General features: G+C 36.5%; 1 protein-coding gene across 4 annotated transcripts in view; it reads right to left on the minus strand.

The window, feature by feature from the left end:
• Positions 1 to 350: 350 nt before the first annotated feature.
• The window catches only part of LOC123533858 (uncharacterized), a 34,431-nt gene continuing 15,726 nt past the window's right edge, over positions 351 to 19,055 (minus strand). For 3 of the 4 annotated variants that reach the window (XM_053550904.1, XM_045315806.2, XM_053550910.1), the window contains exons 3-9: positions 14,446 to 16,746; positions 13,741 to 13,788; positions 12,270 to 12,542; positions 5,677 to 5,733; positions 3,293 to 3,399; positions 1,424 to 1,536; positions 351 to 1,056 (exon numbers count right to left, since the gene is read on the minus strand). In XM_053550904.1, coding sequence (XP_053406879.1) covers positions 1,492 to 1,536; positions 3,293 to 3,399; positions 5,677 to 5,733; positions 12,270 to 12,542; positions 13,741 to 13,788; positions 14,446 to 16,746 — 2,831 coding nt within the window. In that variant the 3' untranslated portion in view covers positions 351 to 1,056; positions 1,424 to 1,491. The remainder of the gene's footprint in view (positions 1,057 to 1,423; positions 1,537 to 3,292; positions 3,400 to 5,676; positions 5,734 to 12,269; positions 12,543 to 13,740; positions 13,789 to 14,445; positions 16,747 to 19,055) is intronic. The other variant, XM_053550912.1, reaches the window with a different exon arrangement.

Below are 19,055 nucleotides of genomic sequence, written 5' to 3' on the forward strand. Positions count from 1 at the left end.
CCGATCTGTGTAACATTGCAACACACTTGTTGCTTACCATGGTAGCACATTCGACCTCCTCTGCATACTCGAGGACGGCTACAGCCCCAAAGGAATTTTTAAAAATTCATGTACTTCTGATTTCAAATACATGTACAAATATTATTTTTTTGACTAAACAACGTTGTCTTGACCCAACAATTACTGGTTAGTAAGTTAGGCATGTATCTAATTGATTTCTCCATCTGTTGAAGGAGAGTTCTCTTGCTGTCCCTCTGGTCTATTCGTGGTGTTCTTGATTTAGCGCCGTGAGCGGCTGTTTTTGTATGTAAAGCGCCTTTGAACGGAAAGGGCGCTACATAAATCTGGTATGATATAATTATATATGTTTATTTTCTTCCTAGTGGAAAGCCAATCGATAATATTATAAGAACTTTTGCCTAACCCTTTTGCTTTATTTACTTTATTTTAATATCTACATGTATATGTAAGCAATAAGATGATTAAACTAACAGCCCAGTCAATTTAACTGTGTTTATTTACATTTCATGTAAAGCATTCCTGAAAGGTTCTTACGCTGACTGATGATAAAAGAACTATTCATATCACCTTGTACGGATTTTAAAGCGGTTTCGAATTGGCCTGTAATCTTTAAACGGAACTTTGGAGCGTTCTTCATAACAAGCACTATATCAGCTCCTAAGCGTCCAAATTTCCAAACTGCAAAGGACCAATTATTTTGCATTTATCACTTCCAGGACTTTTCATCTTGTGCTATATTTCAATCTAGTGTAATTGATGACTTAGCAAAGTATAAAGGTAGTTTGACATATTTTTAAATTTTACACAAAGACATTCATTTTGTCAATTGCCAAGTTTAACAAGTTGGCTGTGTAACAATCATCAAATGTTTAATAGGTTAAGATTTTAACTGCCACTAATTACATCGCTTCCTTTTCAATTTTTATATGCATCATTGTGATTTTTCAAAAGTTTTATCAACATTTCCCTTTCTTTCTGCATCAGTTCAATTTCTACTGCAAGCGTTTTTGCTCTTCCCTGCTCACGCTGCATCCCCTGAAATAGTTTAACAGTGACATAAACAGAATAACAGTAGGTATGTTTTCATGGGTATTTAGATAATTAAATAATTAAGTTATGACATACAATGCGTAAATTAATGCAAATTAAATTAGAAATAAAAACAAATGTACAGTCTTTAATCTAAAATGTAATACTAACCGAAAAAGAAATATTTAAAAGTCAAAATCAGGTATTTATCGTTTAAAACCAGAAATACTCGTTTCACGGAGATCTGAAGACATGTTAATTAACCTTTAAAATATACAGTAAACATTAATGCTTTTTTAGTAATTTCATTGAGTTATAAATATTTTAAAGTCTACTGAAATGTACGATCAGTTGAAATATTGTGAATACTTACAGCGTCCAGTTGTTCGCTCATTTTCCGCTTTTTGGCACGGCATTTTTCCGCCGCCCGACGATTTTGTTCTATTTTCGCAACCTCTTATTCCTTTCCTCTTCTGTCAGCTTTTCCTATATATACATATATATCAATATGCGTTAGTTTTAAATAACCATGTTTTAATTGTATTATTTATAATATCTGGTATGAAATAGATAAGTTCATATTCAAATTATTATTAAAAAACAAGAGCTGTCACTAGTGGTGACAAATGCCCCCGCAGCGCCTTTACCTTTGACCTGGTGACCCCAAAGTCAATAGGGGTCGTGTACTCAATAAGTACTATTAGCATGTGAAGTTTGAAGGTCCTGGGTGCAGTGGTTCGCGAGTGCCTTCATGCAAGAAGTTAACGTTGCCTTCCATTGGCACCAGACCAGAAAGAAAATGCCTCTGTACATGTTATACCCTACCCCTAGGTATCATATAAGAACCATGGTCATGAACGGGAAATTGCACTAACCCATTTCAAGCGCACATTTCTCACACATTTCGCGCAGTTCGATGAATGGGTATCAAGCATATTGAACAAGCGGTAATTTATCTTCCATCGTGCACCAGTCACACTGTCTCACTATTTCATACTGCAGAGATACTTCGCATATTTTATGCTTTCGTCAACGTTACAGAAAAAACCTGCGTGAACTTACCTAATGAACATCCGGTCTAGAGGTCAGAGCGATGTGCACATGATCGGCGGAATGTAAACAAACAGAACAGAATGCAAAATATTCACAGTTATACAATAAAACTCAAAATGATGAATGGAATGATTTTGAATTTGAAGTAATACATTGGTAAGCATATGTTTTGTTTATTTTATGCTGCATACACATATTAGCAAACACGTGTAGTAAAATGACGACTGATCTAAATTTTCACATCAACCAATCAGACACGTTTTGTAATCTAGAACGGAACTTCAACAGGGAAGTTCATCAAAGTTTTTTCTGTAACGTTGCTGAAACTATAAACTACGCATTCTTTCTCTAAGATATGAAATACTGAAGAAGTGTGACCGGTACACAATGGAAGATAAAGTATCACTTGTTCAATATCCTTTGTACACATTTATCGAAACTGCACGTTTTAACTGAGAAATGCGCGATTGAAATTGGTTAGTGTACTTTCCCGTTCATGACCATGGTTCTTATATGATACCTAGGGATAGGGTATAACATGTACAGAGTCATTTTCTTTCTGGTCTGGTGCCAGTGTTGCCTTCATGCAAAAAGTTAACGTTGTGACGAACGGGCGGACAGTTGAAAAATAATATGCCTAAACATTTCTGGAATTACAAATAATATTTCCTATTAAGTTCTTTATATTTGCAAGATGGAATGAAATAGATTTTCTCTCAAATCTTTACTTTCGCATTTTTATTTCTAGAGGAAGTTCTTTGTTTTTGTTTATTCGTCTGTTTTTGTTTTAGCTTCGTTTTTTAATATTATGAAAGTTATGTAACGTTGGGTAGTCATCCTAACCAGTGTTACTGAATTCTGTACCAATGCTAATCTGATCTCCGCAATTAAATGCCAACTTCCCATGTTGAATCAGAGGCAAAGGCACAATGTATTTTATCTAAACATCGCGGAAAACATATGCCTCACTCGTGAATCGAACTTAAGACCCCACAATCTGTAGATCTGCGCTCTCACTTTGGAAATAACAGAGCGGTCTTTTCACTTCTTCGAAATATCTGGGTATCTATGATTAAACTCACAATAGCATGCAATGGTAAAAACTTAATAGATTTCTTAAGTAAGTTATTTCCTGATCCGATAGCAATGTGAGTAAGGTTTTGTTTTTTGTATTCAACTATCTACTTACTGGGACTGGTTGACGAGAAAGGACCGTTTTGGGCCGAGTCGCCGGAAACACTAATGAGATTGGCGCTGCTGTTTCCCCGGTTACATTTGATTGACTGGAACTAGTCACTGTAAATAAATTTGTATTGTTTGATCAAACAAATCTGTAACATTTTGTTTTGAAATTCGACTTTATCTTGCAGGGACCAGGTAGGATATTCTTTTAATTTTATAAAAGATATCACCCAGGGATGCATATTGTTTTTGCCTGTTCGTCCATCCGTCACACTTCATTTCCGATCAATAACTGGAGAACTAGTTGACCTAGAACCTTCAAACTTCATAGGGTTGATAGGGCTAACGGAGTAAATGATCCCTATTATTTTTGGGGTCACTTGATCAAACGTCAAAGTCATAGGGGCCAGAACTAGGAAACCAGTTTCCGATAAATAACTTGAGAACGACTTGTCCAAGAATATTGAAACTTCATCTATAGGATGATTGGACAGTAGATAATCCCTACTGAATTTGGGGTCATTTAATCAAATGTCAAGGTCATAGGGACCGGGCCATGGAACTGGAGAACAATTTGACCTAGAAACTTCAATCGGTGATAGGGTTTACCATGTATATAACCTCTATAGTTTTTGGGGTCCTTCGATCAAAGGCCAAGATCACAGGAGCCTGAACATGCCAAACTGTCCGTTCGTCCTTCACACTTCATTTCCGATCAATAACTGGGGAACCGCTTGACATAGAACCTTCAACCTTCATAGCGTGATAGGGCTAATAGCGTAGAATATCCTATTTGTTTTGGAGTCACTCAAAGGTCAAGGTCACATGGACCTGAATATAGAAACCCATTTCCGATAAATAACTTGAGAACCACTTGACCTGACCCACAATATTAAAATCTAATACGATGATTGGACGTGCAGAGTAAATGATACATATTGATTTTGGGATCACTTGACCAAATGTCAAGGTCACAGGGGCCAGAACATGGAACACCATTTCCGATTAATAACTGGAGAACCACTTGGCCCAGAATATTGGAACTTCATAGGATGATTGATTGGACATTCACAATTAATGAACCCTATTGACTTTGGTGATACTCGATCAAAGGCCAAGGTCACAGGAGCAAGAACATGGAAAACCGTTTCCGATCAATAGTTGGGGAACCCAGACTGTTTAAACTTCAAAGGATGATTGGATATGCAGAGTAGATGACACCTAATGATTTTATGGTCACTTGATCAAAGGTAAGGTGTGCAGTGGCCAGAACATGCAAAACAGTTTCCGATCTGTTACTGGAGAACCTGTGTTAGAACCTTCAACCTGGTATACGGAATAAATGACCCCTACTGATATTGGGTCCATTCATTTAGAGGTCCGGGGCACAGAGACCAGAACATGGAAAACCGTTTCCGGTCCATAACTTGAAAACTACTTAACCCAGAACGTTGAAACTATGGTATTATTGGACATGCAGAGTAGATGATCCTTGTTGCATTTCAGTCACTAAGCCAACTATCATTGTCTCTTTGACTTTCGCTCTTGTCCCCTATTGCCTTCTTGCCTATTACTACTATGCTTTGGAGGAGAAATGCCCATGTTATGTGATGTTAAGACACAAACGTGCTTGTTCTTAGAGAAAATTTGATAAATTTAGAATATTTATATTAATTCATATATGTGCTAAGGGTCTAGATTTGCAAAGTATACGTTGCTTTGTTAAAAATGCAAAAGAACGGGATAAATATCCTCAATTTTCCGACCTTTTAAATATGGCAGTGAGATAATATTTTTGACCTCAAAATATGACCTTGACCTATAAATTAATTGTCTAAGTCTTAATGCTTGCATGCTTTTGCTAAGTACTTTCAATATTAGTCAGTTAACGGAAAATGTACAGATCGGACATACAAAATTAGGTAAAATTTGTTTTATTTAGTTTTTTGTAGGACTAATCGTCACACCGACAAAGGTGTATGTCATATTTACAATTTCCAGCTTTTGATAATAAAAAAAGATCCCGTATGTGCGTACCTATGGACACGAACGGGTTTCTTGGTTGAACTACCGACCTTCCGTAAGACTGCGTCCTCTCATCAAAGAATCCTGCTTTGGAACCCATAGCAGGGACTCAACGATACTGATCTTAACCACTCTGTCACTGAGGCCTCTACCACTAAGCGTGACCTGGATTTCAAGAACAGCTTTGAAAGAGGACCACCTTAAGAATATTCTTAAAAAACTTGATTGACATAGTCTCTGAGTAGTTTCGGAGAAAATGTCGTTAAAGAAAAGTACGGACGGACGTACGATGGACTATTAGAAGCAATAGGTCACCGCGAACTCTGTGCTCAGGAGAGCTAAAACTTAATGAACTATGAAACTAACCGTTAATTATCTTCTCCTTTTCGGCAAGTCGTCTTAATTCCGTCTCTTCTTCTGTCTCTGAAAAAAGAAAACACTTAACTGCTATAATTTAAGATTTCAAGTGTTTTGTGTTTTATTGAGCGCTTTTTCACCAGACTGTACACAACTTTTACTACAATGTGTCTGAAGGACACAGGGTGTGCCCCCCAACCCCACTGTTACATTTGTCACAAATATACAGGGTGTGCCCCCCAACCCCACTGTTACATTTGTCACAAATAAGGGGTAATAATTCAAAAGTTTGCAGTCTACGGGGTACAGCCTCAATAAACATTTTATAAAAAGGATTCATTATTCTAGGCCATATACTTTTTGACCTATGAGCATTACAAAATAAAATCCATTATTTTGACTATTTCAAGGGCCATAACACTGTAATAAGAGCTAAGATTCTCGGGAAGAATGCCAAGTGTGCGAAGTCACATCATGATACTCAAGCAATGTTTCATGAATTTACATCAAGCTTTTTGAGCTAACCACATTATGAGGTTAAAATGTGCATTTTGACTATTTCAGGGGCCATAACTTTAAAAAAAGGGGGTTAAGCCAGCCCAAAAAAGGGGTGCACAAGTTCATATCATGATAAAGACTCAAGCAAGTTTTCATCCATTTATATCATATACTTTTTGAGCTAGGTGTGTAACAAGGTGCATTTTTGACAATTACAGGGGCCATAACTTTGGAAATAGGGGGCTGAGAAAGTAAAATAACAGGAGGTGCGCAAGTTCAGATCATAATAAAGACTCATGCAAGGTTTAATCAATTTATATGAAATACTTTTTAGTTAGGCGCGTCACAAGGTGAAAATGTGCATTTTTACTATTTCAGGGGCCATAAGTCTGAAAATATAGGGTGGACCCAGATGAAAAATAGGAGGTGTGCAAGTTCATATCATGATTAAGACTCATGCAAGGCTTCATGCATCTATATCAAATACTTTTTGAGCTAGGCGTGTCACGAGGAAATGTGCATTTTTAGGTTGAAACCACGAAGTGGTTGAGACCTATAATTACCGTATTCCAGAGCTTGCAAAAATATCAGACTAACCGTTTTCACTGAAAGACAGATTAATCCGCTGTAAGGTTTTTGCCCGTTTTTTCGGGCTAATCGACAGATATTCTTACTGATATAAACTGTTTTCTGAACATTGTTCTACAGTCGGTTGATATTTTCATACATATGTAAATATAATAAGGTTAAAGAATGCGTCATTTCGTATTAAATTATGTTTTTAAATCTGTTGATCCATCGAGCATGGCAAAGTTGAAAAGCGAAGGTGTATTCCTTTAAAACACTTCAGACCGCAGACGTGACCGAAGCGCATGAAAATATGCCGTGAAAAAATAGTTCAAAATGTATAATAAAAATTTCTCTAGTTTAGCCTTAATACATAATGCACTCGTCAGTAATAAAACAGCATATGATCTGAATCATTTTTTCTAGTTGTATAGGATATAGATCTGCAGGCGATTCTTTCTACCTGTCCTGATTCGAATGACAAGGGAGATCACTGTGTAGAAGTAAGCTAACTGATAAACTGCTTTATTTCATTTTAAAATAGATTTGCTTTCTGAATTACTTCCCTTTATTCTTATTTTATCCTTATTTTTGTACAGCTTTTATAATGACCGATTCATATTATTTATTATTTAACATTTTATTTTATCGTTTTAATATCTTTGTAAGACTGATGTAAATTTGAGTCAAAATATTTGTTTAAGATTTCCTTTTCATATTAAATAATTATATCTGTAGTATATTAATTGCTACAGTGCTCCACGTTACACTGGAGCGTGCACGTCGCGGAGAAGGCACAGGGCATCGACAGAAGTGGAGCCAAGACAGCTGTCGGTGTCCTGACTAATCCGGAGGGAGTGGCCCTGCAAAGGTTGGGACGACGAGGATGGGCCATGCAGACTTCCAACGACTCTACCCGGGGGAGCCAACCTACTCAACTTCGGTTGTTTATCAACAAATAGGCTTCGGCCAACCGGCTCCATTCAACTCGGGTGGTAATGATGGAACTCCTGCATGGCGATAGATGGCAAGACAACAACAGAACGCTGCGACAGATCTTCGCGGGACACTTCTGTGTGGCACAGATGTGTAGTCCAGAGAGAAGACCTGCCAGTACTTAGACGGCATGCAGAGAAGACCCCGAGCTACTCAAACGTCACGCTCAACGTGAGGGGCGAGTGGGGAGGGGCATCAACACTACGGGAGACACCTTGCACCAGCGGCCCCAACCGCCCTTTTGAGGGCGACGCTTGCCACACCTTCTCATATTGTCTGTTGGCTACCATAGGGGAGCTGTCATTTAGGTCTCATTGGCCGCGAAAGTGATCCACTTTTGGCATCAAAATTACTTATCTTTGGCATATCCTCTACGGAAATTGCGTAGAGGTAAATTTTCACCACTTTGGCTTCAAAAAGCATCTTTAACGGCATGCCTGGTGACATGCCGGGGTCTATACTCTACATAGCGAAAGCTCTACTGTGCCTGAAAGGGCGGATGGACCCTTATTAATCTTAAATTCAGTCAGTCAGCCACGTTACAGGTTAAGGAAAATGGTCGTGCTGCAAATACTCGTCCGGTTAATTTACCTATTTGTCTCGATATGTAATGTAACAACCTATTTTAACACTTACAAGATAAATAATTGACATTCCTTGCAAATCCTGAATACATTTAGATATTACGGGGTACTTTACTATGACTTTTAACAATATTACATCAGTTCCGGATTTGTATTATAAATGTTGTTAAATTGAAAAATTCACATGAAAGTTGTCATTTTGATAAACGTTAATAAAACAGAGTAAAAGCTAAGTTTTTAAAATATATTATTAAGCAAAATAGAGTCAAAGCAGTACATAACGAGAATTTATAGTCGGTTAAAAATCTTATCAGAGCTTATGTTACTTGTAATTGTCTTTCCGACTCAATTAATAAATCTTATCTTAGAATATCAAATGTGGGTGTTTGCCTGATGTGAAGTTTCTACGTATGTGTGCCCGATAAATGAAAAGTTGGTGTATTTAATATGTGATATCGTGTTAAATTTTGAAAAATAGTAAGATTTTTCTATTCTACTCAATATTTTGAACATAGCTACATAGAAATACTTTTTAAAGTATGTCTTCTAGCTTATAGACTAAGTTAAGAATAAGATTCTTATTTGTCAAAACATTATTCTATATATCTGAAAATTGTGTTTTTGATTTGTGGAAGTCGACAAAATGGCTCTTCTTAATAAGTAGCCTTATTTTTAATACATAACGATTTGTCAAGAAAACATTCACTCGAACATTATATGTAGAATAGACTGGTGAACATAGAAAGTAGTATTGATTAGGTCAAGAATGTGTATTATTTGTTGTTGCCTGCTGCTAACTGTAGATTTGTTCTTTAGTTTTCGAAACGCTATAACATACTGTAATCCAAAGACCGACACGCAGAGGTACATCCAAGATGGTATACATGTGTAGCTTTTGAATTCTTAACCTTTCTAGAACAGTTCTTACTTATCATAATTCTCGTTTAAGTTATCTACTAAGTCTCTGTACCAAAAAAAAAAAAAAAAAAAAAAAAAAAAAAAAAAAAAAAACACTTAAAACCTAGCAAACAGTCATGGGAGGTGAGCAAATTTAAAATCTTGGCGATCTGAATACTTTGAGAATGATCTTGGAGTTAACTTTTGAGGTGTTGAATGTTTGTTGAACTTTTCTGTGTGTTGTGCCTGCAGTAAGTGCATTCGGATACTGTACGATGTGCGTTGCCTGTAGTCTTCTGATTTTACAATAGTATTTTCATATCCTTCTAATTTACGCTTGATAATTCTTTTGATTTACTAATTTATCACCACAATTTAGCAATTCTTGGAAATATGCTTCAACTTACAATTATAGAAAATGACACTTTTGTTTGTTTTATCTTTCTTGAATGATAAGCGCAGTTTGGAAACAAGGGAAGCGCATTTATGTACACAATGACTTTGTAGTTTCTGTTGAATAAACATTGTTTGGAAACGCAAATATGGTATAGGTAGACAGCAGGAAATACAAACTTTACTTTAACTTCACCAAACAGCTTCGACTAACCTTTTGAAGCATATAACGTAGCTTAAAACATCAGCAGACATTCTTCTTACAAACAAGCATAAATAAAGCTGATATTTGAAATGAAAATGGGTTTTACTAGTCGGGAAAAATCTATTTATATGGACTAAATTCCAGTAGACAATGGTGGCATATTCGGCGAATAACTACCTTCATGCCTTAAATACCAGCCCCTGCGAAAGTGAAGGTTACATATACACTTCTTACTAGTTCGATAAGTAAACGTCGGACTTCAATATTTTACGATTTTGAAATTTCATATAGTCCGATATTTTATCGAAGTTTTTATAAATTTGCCGGTAGACCTTTCCGCAAAAAATCTTGCGGATGGTTTTACAAGTTCACGGTGGAAGTGACTAAAATGTGATAGGTAGATACCAATAATGGACAAAGAAAACCTATTTTACAATACCAGTGAACATACTGTCTTACTAAAATTAACGAAGACCTGTTCTCACTTTGAAAGTGAAATTTACATGCATTCGCTTTTGCATCACAACACGAAATTGTCCAATTTTCTTTATTATAAAAAATGATTTTAGACGCAAAGTATTCTCATGGTCGGATTTTATAAAAAAAAATGCGGCCCGTTACTAAGGTATTGTCTGTGTAGTGTGCATATGACTATAATTGATGGGTGTAACCAGCATTTATTGGTTGTGTTAAATTAAAATTTATTTCATTAAGTTATGAGTTCATATAAAAGCAGTTTAAAAATCTAGTCTACAGGCATTCGGCGGTACAAGTGCGTTAAATAATGGCCGCAGATTATTTTTACTAGTGCGTTGTATTGTTCATGATATTTAATTAAATTACGCTAGAATAATCTGTGCTATGTGTCGGGGAAGTAATTCCTGGCGCAATTTAAATTACGGTAAACCAATATATCACGTGTTTGAGAGTTGTCCTACATTACACTTCAATAAAATAAGGTTGAAAATTTTGCTATGTAAATGGCTGTCATTCAATTAAACTTGACAAAGGGACATGTTGAAGGTCCAAATATTAATAAAGGCGCCCTGTGCAAATTTAATGTTATTGAACTACTTACCAGAGCCACATGTTTTTCGAAAGGTTTCAACCTTTCTGTGCTTTCAGCGCTTTGATTTACTATTTCATGAGCCATAAGTCTAGAAATAAGAGGTGGAGCCAGACGAAAAATAGGAGGTGCGCAAGTTTATATTATGATAAAGACTCATGTAAGATTTCATCAATTTATATCAAATACTTTTTAAGCTAGGCGTGTCACGAACGTAGGACGGACAGACACACGCACGCACGGACAAAGCCAAATCTATATGCCCCCACCACTCATGGGGGCACAAAAACGAGGGTAAGGCAAGAATAGGCTTCATGACTGTTTGAGGTTTAAAACACTAATCCTATCCTCGTTTTGATTTCGACAAGACATTCACTTAACTAAAGGATCATGTCCGAAACTGATTCTAGTCATTTACAAAGGTAAGCGTACAATCTACCAAAATAAATGAGAAATGGTACTTTAATAGATTAAACGAGAAAAGAACCAAACACTATTCTTTTAACAACATCGAAACTCCAAGACAGAAAACTAGTGTTACTATCATGAGCCTCCTCAAAAGATGACCTGAATAAGTCTGATATTCAACCTTCCTTTTGAACAGAGTATTAACATTCGTCACAGTCTAATACCTGTAATATGCGTTTCAAAGTTTTAAGAAACAGTCTTATATAAAAGTTAATAACACAACTTCACTATTCATACAGTTTTGCATCAGTGTTTTTATGATATTTCCCTCCTGTTTAATTTAAAGGTAGTAATCTCCAAAATTTATTTCTTCTTTAATGAGAAACCGACTGTGAATTTCAAATTCAATAAAAACATCACCGAGGAACAGTTTGACTGTAACTTTAAACAGGTCTTCTTAGTAGAAAATTGGTCACAATGTAAATTTAACTCAACCAAGAGCTATCAAACTTCATGCAACTGAAGACAAAAGAAATGACAAAGACGCTCGTGTGAGTAGAGTTGTCCTCACCATTTTTCAAAAAGTCGTGCCAAATTCAGTAAAATTACGTGCATCGTCATACGGTGGTCGATCATGAAAACATGTAGAACAGATTTATAAAAAAAAGTCAGGAGCTCGACATATTATATTCCAAGTTGCATGCGGCGTTTGAAGAAGACATCGATCTTAATCAAAACTGCAAACATTAAATCCTAGCTTCACTAGGGAAGAGACATGAAAAAAGGATTGTCAGATAAATAAATGCACCATGAGATCTAAGAGTAATCAATCAGAGAATGGTGATGAGCGGACGGACAGGTGTAAATAAATACACCAGGGGATTCAAGAGTAGTTAATCAGAGAATACCTGCGTGCTGACGATCTTAAGGATCCTTACAATTAGTCATACCTCAAACAAAATATAAACTGGAATAAGGTGTTCTTTACCGTCAACAGTGAGGTTTGCTGAGGATTTTTGCCCCGCGACAGTGACAACATATTTTCCTTCATCCTTACTGCAAACATCCCTTATTTCCAATTTATGTCTGGTCCCTTCGTTTGACATCACGTGCTTGCTTGAAGGTTCTATCAGACGGGCATTATGATACCATTGTACGGGTATAACCTGGTTAAGCTCACATTCAAAGTCAACTGTGCATGGCATACTTTCAACAAACCTGTCTGTCAGACAACGGATAATCTTCAGAGGCTCCAGTCCGTCTATTCAGATGAATATTATGAATTATAAATTAAGAAATAATTTATAGTATAACCGTGTTTTAACACTATTTATACACGATTGGCGGTTATTCGTCGGGCGTAAAAATTTCACGAGGGCGCAGCCAGAGTGAAATTATTTAGTACGACGTAGAACCGCCCGAGTGTAGAAATAGTGTTAAAAAACGGTTTTGCCATAAATAACTTCGATTCAAGTATAAATTTTATTGTAAAAAAATTAGATAAAATATTATAGAATTGTTTATTAGCGCATGTATGGCGCCAAATGGTAGATCGTGACGCTCCTTTATACACGCCGGGACAGGAATGTGGAATAGTTCCGATGGCGAATCATTCTGCGCAGCTAATAACCAACATCGTGTGTGTATGTGAATTAATTAAGACAGTTTTGCTATGCGACAATTCGTTTTAAACATGATTATAAGTAAATTGTTTGATCAAGTTTGAAAGCGCTATTTCTCGATGCGTAAATGGCGCTAAAAATCACGTCGACGTGACGTCAACATTATATCGTTGTGATGATTAAAGCGTTGTTAGTCACATTATAATTGGCATTTTTTTTAAAGAAGTTATTTATCTAATTTAAATAATATTTAAGAAATGAAATGTTTTATTTCGGAGTTCATGCGAAATGAACGGCAGAATAGGATCGGCAAATCCATGAGTCTGGATAACCTGCCCCTTAACTGCTACGCAAGGGTACTATTAGTACACGACGGGAACCAGGCTATTATTAGTACACGAAGGGAACCAGGCTACGTTTTGTCAATCATATTCTGTCGTTCTTTTCGCATGAACTCCGAAAGAAATCATTTCTATTATTTACATTATATTTCCTTTCCATTTGTAAACAAGATTATATTATAAATTGCACATATGTTGTTGCATTTAACTACAATATCAGCTTCCTGGCCATTCTGTTCACCAGACGGAACAACTGAGACGTCTAAGGAACGTTCTCCCTGATTATACGCGGACGTCGTCAAAACTGCGGTCCATTATCATTAAACAGCATTGTCGTAACTTCAATTTTCTGTTGAAGTTTCCTTCCAGACAATACAAAATAAGTTAATTAAAAAAAAAAACAAAAAAAAAAAACATAGTAACATTTTTTTTTTTTGTTCAACTGACTGAAGGCTTTGTTTTGAGTAAATGTTGCAACCTCAGAAACTTGTCTTACCTACTATTTCCACGGAGCTGTCCGGTTTACTGTCAGTCAATACTAAACCTGCAAAATGAAACATAAAAGTAATGTAAGAACATTTGAAATTGAAATTTGACACTACGCAATTTTCATCACTTACCAATTTATATAATATAGCTTCTGTAATCAAATTTATATAACATAATATATAATCAATCAAGAAATTTTCAGCACAGAATTATATGTCAGAAAATCAGAAAGATGCGGCTACATTATTGTGTTGGTATCTTGTACGTTTTTTGTGTTGGTATCTCGTACCTATGATATTTTATCTACAACTAGAAGTGAACTAACCAGGCAGTTTCACCAAATTGAATACTGTTACATTTTTTTTGTAATTATGGCTAAATTGTATGTAATCAAAATGCTAAATAAAAAAGTTTTCAAATTTGTCCTTTATATTAGTTTCGCCTAGACATGTCTGAGGACAGTTATTTGGAACAGAAGCCACCAGTTATCATTGTTGTTATTTTGTTGTGTTTTTATGGTCGAACGTCACATCGAAAAAGTCATAGGTTATATGACGAAGACCTCTGGCCTTTCTTAAATCATTTAAGCAGCAACTTTCGAACTCACGGCTGTGAGCTGTGTGCGGAGGCCCTTTAAAATTACCGAGAGCAGTTTTTCCAGTGCCAGTTTTATATTTTTCGCACTGGTATCGGAATAATAATTCTAACTTACCGGGTATCTTGGATTGTGATCGGCTTGTGTCTGTAAAAGATTTTACAACATCCCAATCAACATACAGGCCTTGACAGCTTTTCAACGCATCAGCGAATACATCTAAAGTTGCCTTATCTTCACAATTATCTTTCCACTTTAGAAGCATGCTATAGATGCGCATAACAGTACCTGGGTTATCTTCTTTAATGTGATGAATGTCTGCTCTATTTAAACCAAATATCGGTGCCAAAAGTTCCCAGTTCTCGCCAATCGCTGAGGCCAATTTACTAAGGCTTTTCTCACACAAGATCACCTCTGGAAAAATAAACCGGTCTTGACTTTCGAGATACCATTCCGCAGTTGCTCTGCTACGGTCACACTCTTGATGAGAATAGTTATCTGGACATAGTATCATATCTGTACTCTCTAACTGCTCTATAGCTCTGGTGCGATGACTTCCTTCTAGGCCATGTTTTGAATGGTTACATCTGTATTTACGGGAATACGACTTATCTTTATTGTCCTTTTCAGACTTCAGTTTCCAAAACTCGTACATGACTATAGATTCTGCAAAACGTCTAAAACTATCTGGCACTTCATGGTTGATTGGTTTCCTACAGAAATTCAAAACTTGTAGTTCTATGCTTGAATTCTTCAGCTCTGCGATACCAGCGTAATTACATCCCAGCTGTAGCACGCACAAGTTTCGAAATAGCATTTTCGTTTTGCCTAGTTTGACAACAGGCCATTTTCCCAGAGATGCAGCTATCAGTTTATGGTACACAATCAGAACTATTCTAGGATTTTCAAACTGCATCACAAAGCGAACTTGAGTCTGTGACTTTCCAGCGAGGAATTCCAGCAGCAACGTGTTGTTTACTGGACTGTGGTCTTTAAGCAAACTTGGAACAATGAACCATGCTTTTTCACAGCAAACGCCAGAACTCGCATCGTATTCTACAACTTGAGATATGATATGATGTTTCTTCAGGAACTCAAGAAGAACATTTCGATCTTCACTGAAGCCATCACTCCAGACATGATCAAGAAGTCTAGGTTTCAGTTGTCCCTTTGTGATTAAGCTGTTACGCTCTTTTCGTAAGGATGGGTTCTTTGTTAGAAATCTGTCTGGTGTAATAACGCGTTTGAAAGCATCTACCAAATATTTCGGATCCAAAACCACGTGTTCTGATACTGGTTCTTCGTCAAAATAAATCACAGATCCCCTTTCATGATGATACAGCAAGAAAAGCTTCAGTTCCTCATCGTCTGCTAATCGACAGTCGTTGCTTTCATTTATTTCTCTAACTCCTTGGAACGAAATGACTTTCTTGTGCTTTTCCTGATACAAACGTTTTTCTAAAGGTATCCATCTCGCTGGAATTTCAGAGGTCTCCGTCATTTCTTTGCCTTTCTCAAGTATCACCTGCAAAAGAGTCTGTACGCCAGCATCTGATGGATCGAGGTTTGCAACAGCAAAATCTTTTTCTTGAATATGATCTAGCAGCTTTGTGCCATCAAAGAGATGTCTGACATTTTCAAAATATTCATCTTTTGCAGCTTGTTTCGTTTTGTCATCGCCATGTAATTTATCTTTATGGGTGCCGACAAGTATAACAGGCGGTTCTGGGCCAACAAAATCATGGATTGATTCCATCCAAAATCTTGCATAATGTTCCATGGTTTTTTCGTCTTCTTTACAAAGGAAATCTTCATCCTTGACTACAGTATTCAAAGGTGATGATAAATCAAAAACTAAGAGATATATTGCTTTCCTACTGTGAAATAACGAGTGGGTAGCATAAAAAATAAACTGACCACCAAAGTCCCAAAACTCTAGTACTGCTTGCGCTTGATTTTCTCCAGACTCCATTTCATCTGCAAAGGATTTAAGTTCTGAAATGTTTGTAGATGAGTTAACAATTACTTTCTCTGCGTAATTTCCAACAGAGTTTTCTTTATCTTGAATTGTTTCGGTGTTTCCACTTGAGCTAGCTACGGAAACAACAGATGGGGCCTCCTCTGTAGAAATTGAACGTGCAACGGATGCCATGCGACTAATAAAGTATTGCTCTTCATCATCTATCCGTTCTATTGTTCTATTGCCAGTTACGGATTTGCATTTGTATAAATTTATTTCAATACCATTTGTTGCTTCTACTCCTTCGCATGTGAGCCCAGCTAATCGTTTTGCCAAAGACGTTTTGCCTTGTCCATAGTTACCAACAATATTGATGCGAATTCTCCTATCTTTCTCTTTCCCTTTCCTCAAAGCCTGTTTGAATCGGTACATGTAGTAAGGGTTGTAGGAAAAGACATCTGCAATTATAAAGCGTGTGTCTTAATTTTACATATCAAAACGTCTAAAAATATTAAAACAAAAATAATTAAAGCTTTAGTTCTTATTGCTATTTCTGTCATTAAAACCATTTCGTTATTGTCTACTATTGCCTTTTTTATGACTTTCGATATTGCTATTGATCACATTCAAGTTTTGAACAGCTGTTATGGTAGCATACATTTAGTATGATATTAACATTTAAACAATTTAAAGTACTGGTGTGAAACCCAGCTGAACCTAACCTGATGTACTAGTTGCAAATACTAGAAATGGTATTGCTACTTTAGTGATAAAATATTGATGCTGTAATTTATAAAAGTGTATGGTGTACCAGTAGTGCCCTTGCTTTAAGTGTTGATTGATCAAACCGACTAGTGCTGAATTCATTATAATTGTTCAAAACTTATGTATGGTGTGACAGCAGTGCCACTTGCATGAGCTGTGACTGTATGGTGTACTGATAGACTAATTGCTTTTTCCTGCTGAATTTTATGTAACATTTTTTCATTTTGAATTTGTAAGTCATTGGAGTGTATGCTGTATTGAGAGGACCACTTACATGTACCACAAATGTATGGTGTACAAGCAGACCACTAGATATTTTCCGAAATCTAATTTTCAAATGGTAAGCAGTTGGAGTTTATGGTGTATAGAGAGGACCACTTACAAGTACCACAAATGTATGGTGTACAAATAGGCCTCTAGACATTTTCCAAATTCTATGTAACACACTTTCAAATTGTCTGTAAAACATTTCTTAACAAAGTTGATAGTGCCATTTGCAATTGTATTTCTGTTTTATATATGGTAGTATAATACCATATGTCTTGATGTATGGTGTCCTTCGTGGCCATTCGAATTTTCTGAAATTATTTTACACTTTTAAATTGTTTTATTTATTATATTCCTGAATTTAGAGTGGCATACATCTCAAGGATATACTTAAAATCTGTTGTTAAGCAGAATATTCAAGTTTTGACTCATGAATTCAAATCAATTCGTAGAAAGGCATCACGAGCGACTAGGGACGATTTAACAGGACCTCAGGAATACACTGAAATGGACATGGAGATTTTTGCATTTTGCAAGGCAACTGTATAAATCTGGTCTTTACAAAGTAAATGAACTCAATAGTTCCCCTGCTCCAAATGGTACGGAGATAAGAGAACCTTTTGGAGAATCTTATTCACCGGTTAGGGTAAAACAAGACTTAGTGATAGTTCAAAGAGTGGTACGAAAGCATAAACAGTGGGTAGTGGCGATACTTACACAGACCAGCAATCTACAAAAATACGCCAGGTGCGTTTCTTGCCTACACGCCATTCATCTTTGTTACCGGGTACACAGTTAAGAGGAAAGTTTGATTATATTTTTCCTCGTACTCCTGACTTACCCACATTTTCAGGAGATGAAAAAGCGAAGACAAACTTATTTCAGGTATGGAAGAATGATGTCCATTGTTTGATAGATGAGGGGATATAAACTATGCATATTATAAGAGAAGCTATACGAAAGTCGCTGAAAGGTACAGCCCGTGGAGTTTTATGACATCTTGGAGAAAACACTTCAGTTGCAGATATATTCACTGAATTAGAGGGTGTCTATGGCAATGTTCAAACTTCTGAACGCCTCAAGGAACTATTTTACAGTGAACACCAGAGGGACGATGAGCCTGTTGCTGATTATAGTATGCGACTGGAAAGGCTATTGAGTAGAATGTCCGGACATGTTGATAATCCGATGAGGATTGAAATGCTCCGCAGTAGGTTATGGTCTGACTTGCGAGATTTGGAATAAAGAATATATCTTGGCAAAGTTCAACAAACTTCAGTGGTACCTGAACCAAAAGAACAAAAGGTAGGACACTGTTGAGGCCAAACAATATTTGTCTTCTGTAGAAAATAGTTTTAAAACAACTGGAGGTCTTGACCAAACAGATGCAAAGTATGGAAACTAAGATAAATGAGATGGAAGTATAGAGATGAAAGAGTTAACGAATGAAAGGAGAGAGATGTATTATTATAGACCAAGGTATCGTGCTAGACGAAAGGATACAATAGAAGAACCGAAGCCTGATACTAGTAAACCTGCAGAAAAGACAGATTTAAACAACAAGTGACCTCCATCGTAGGGCAGATGGTAGGTCCAGATCGTGTTTCACAGGGCCCTATTTGTCTCCGCCTCTTGTAGGTATAGCGAATGAAACACAGGTTTTTATCAGTGGTACACCTGTAACTGGTTTGATTGATACAGGTTCCATGATTTCTACATTCTTTCGATATTACTG

Source organism: Mercenaria mercenaria, chromosome 1, assembly GCF_021730395.1.
Source record: "Mercenaria mercenaria strain notata chromosome 1, MADL_Memer_1, whole genome shotgun sequence".
Classification (NCBI taxonomy): Eukaryota; Metazoa; Mollusca; class Bivalvia; order Venerida; family Veneridae; genus Mercenaria; species Mercenaria mercenaria.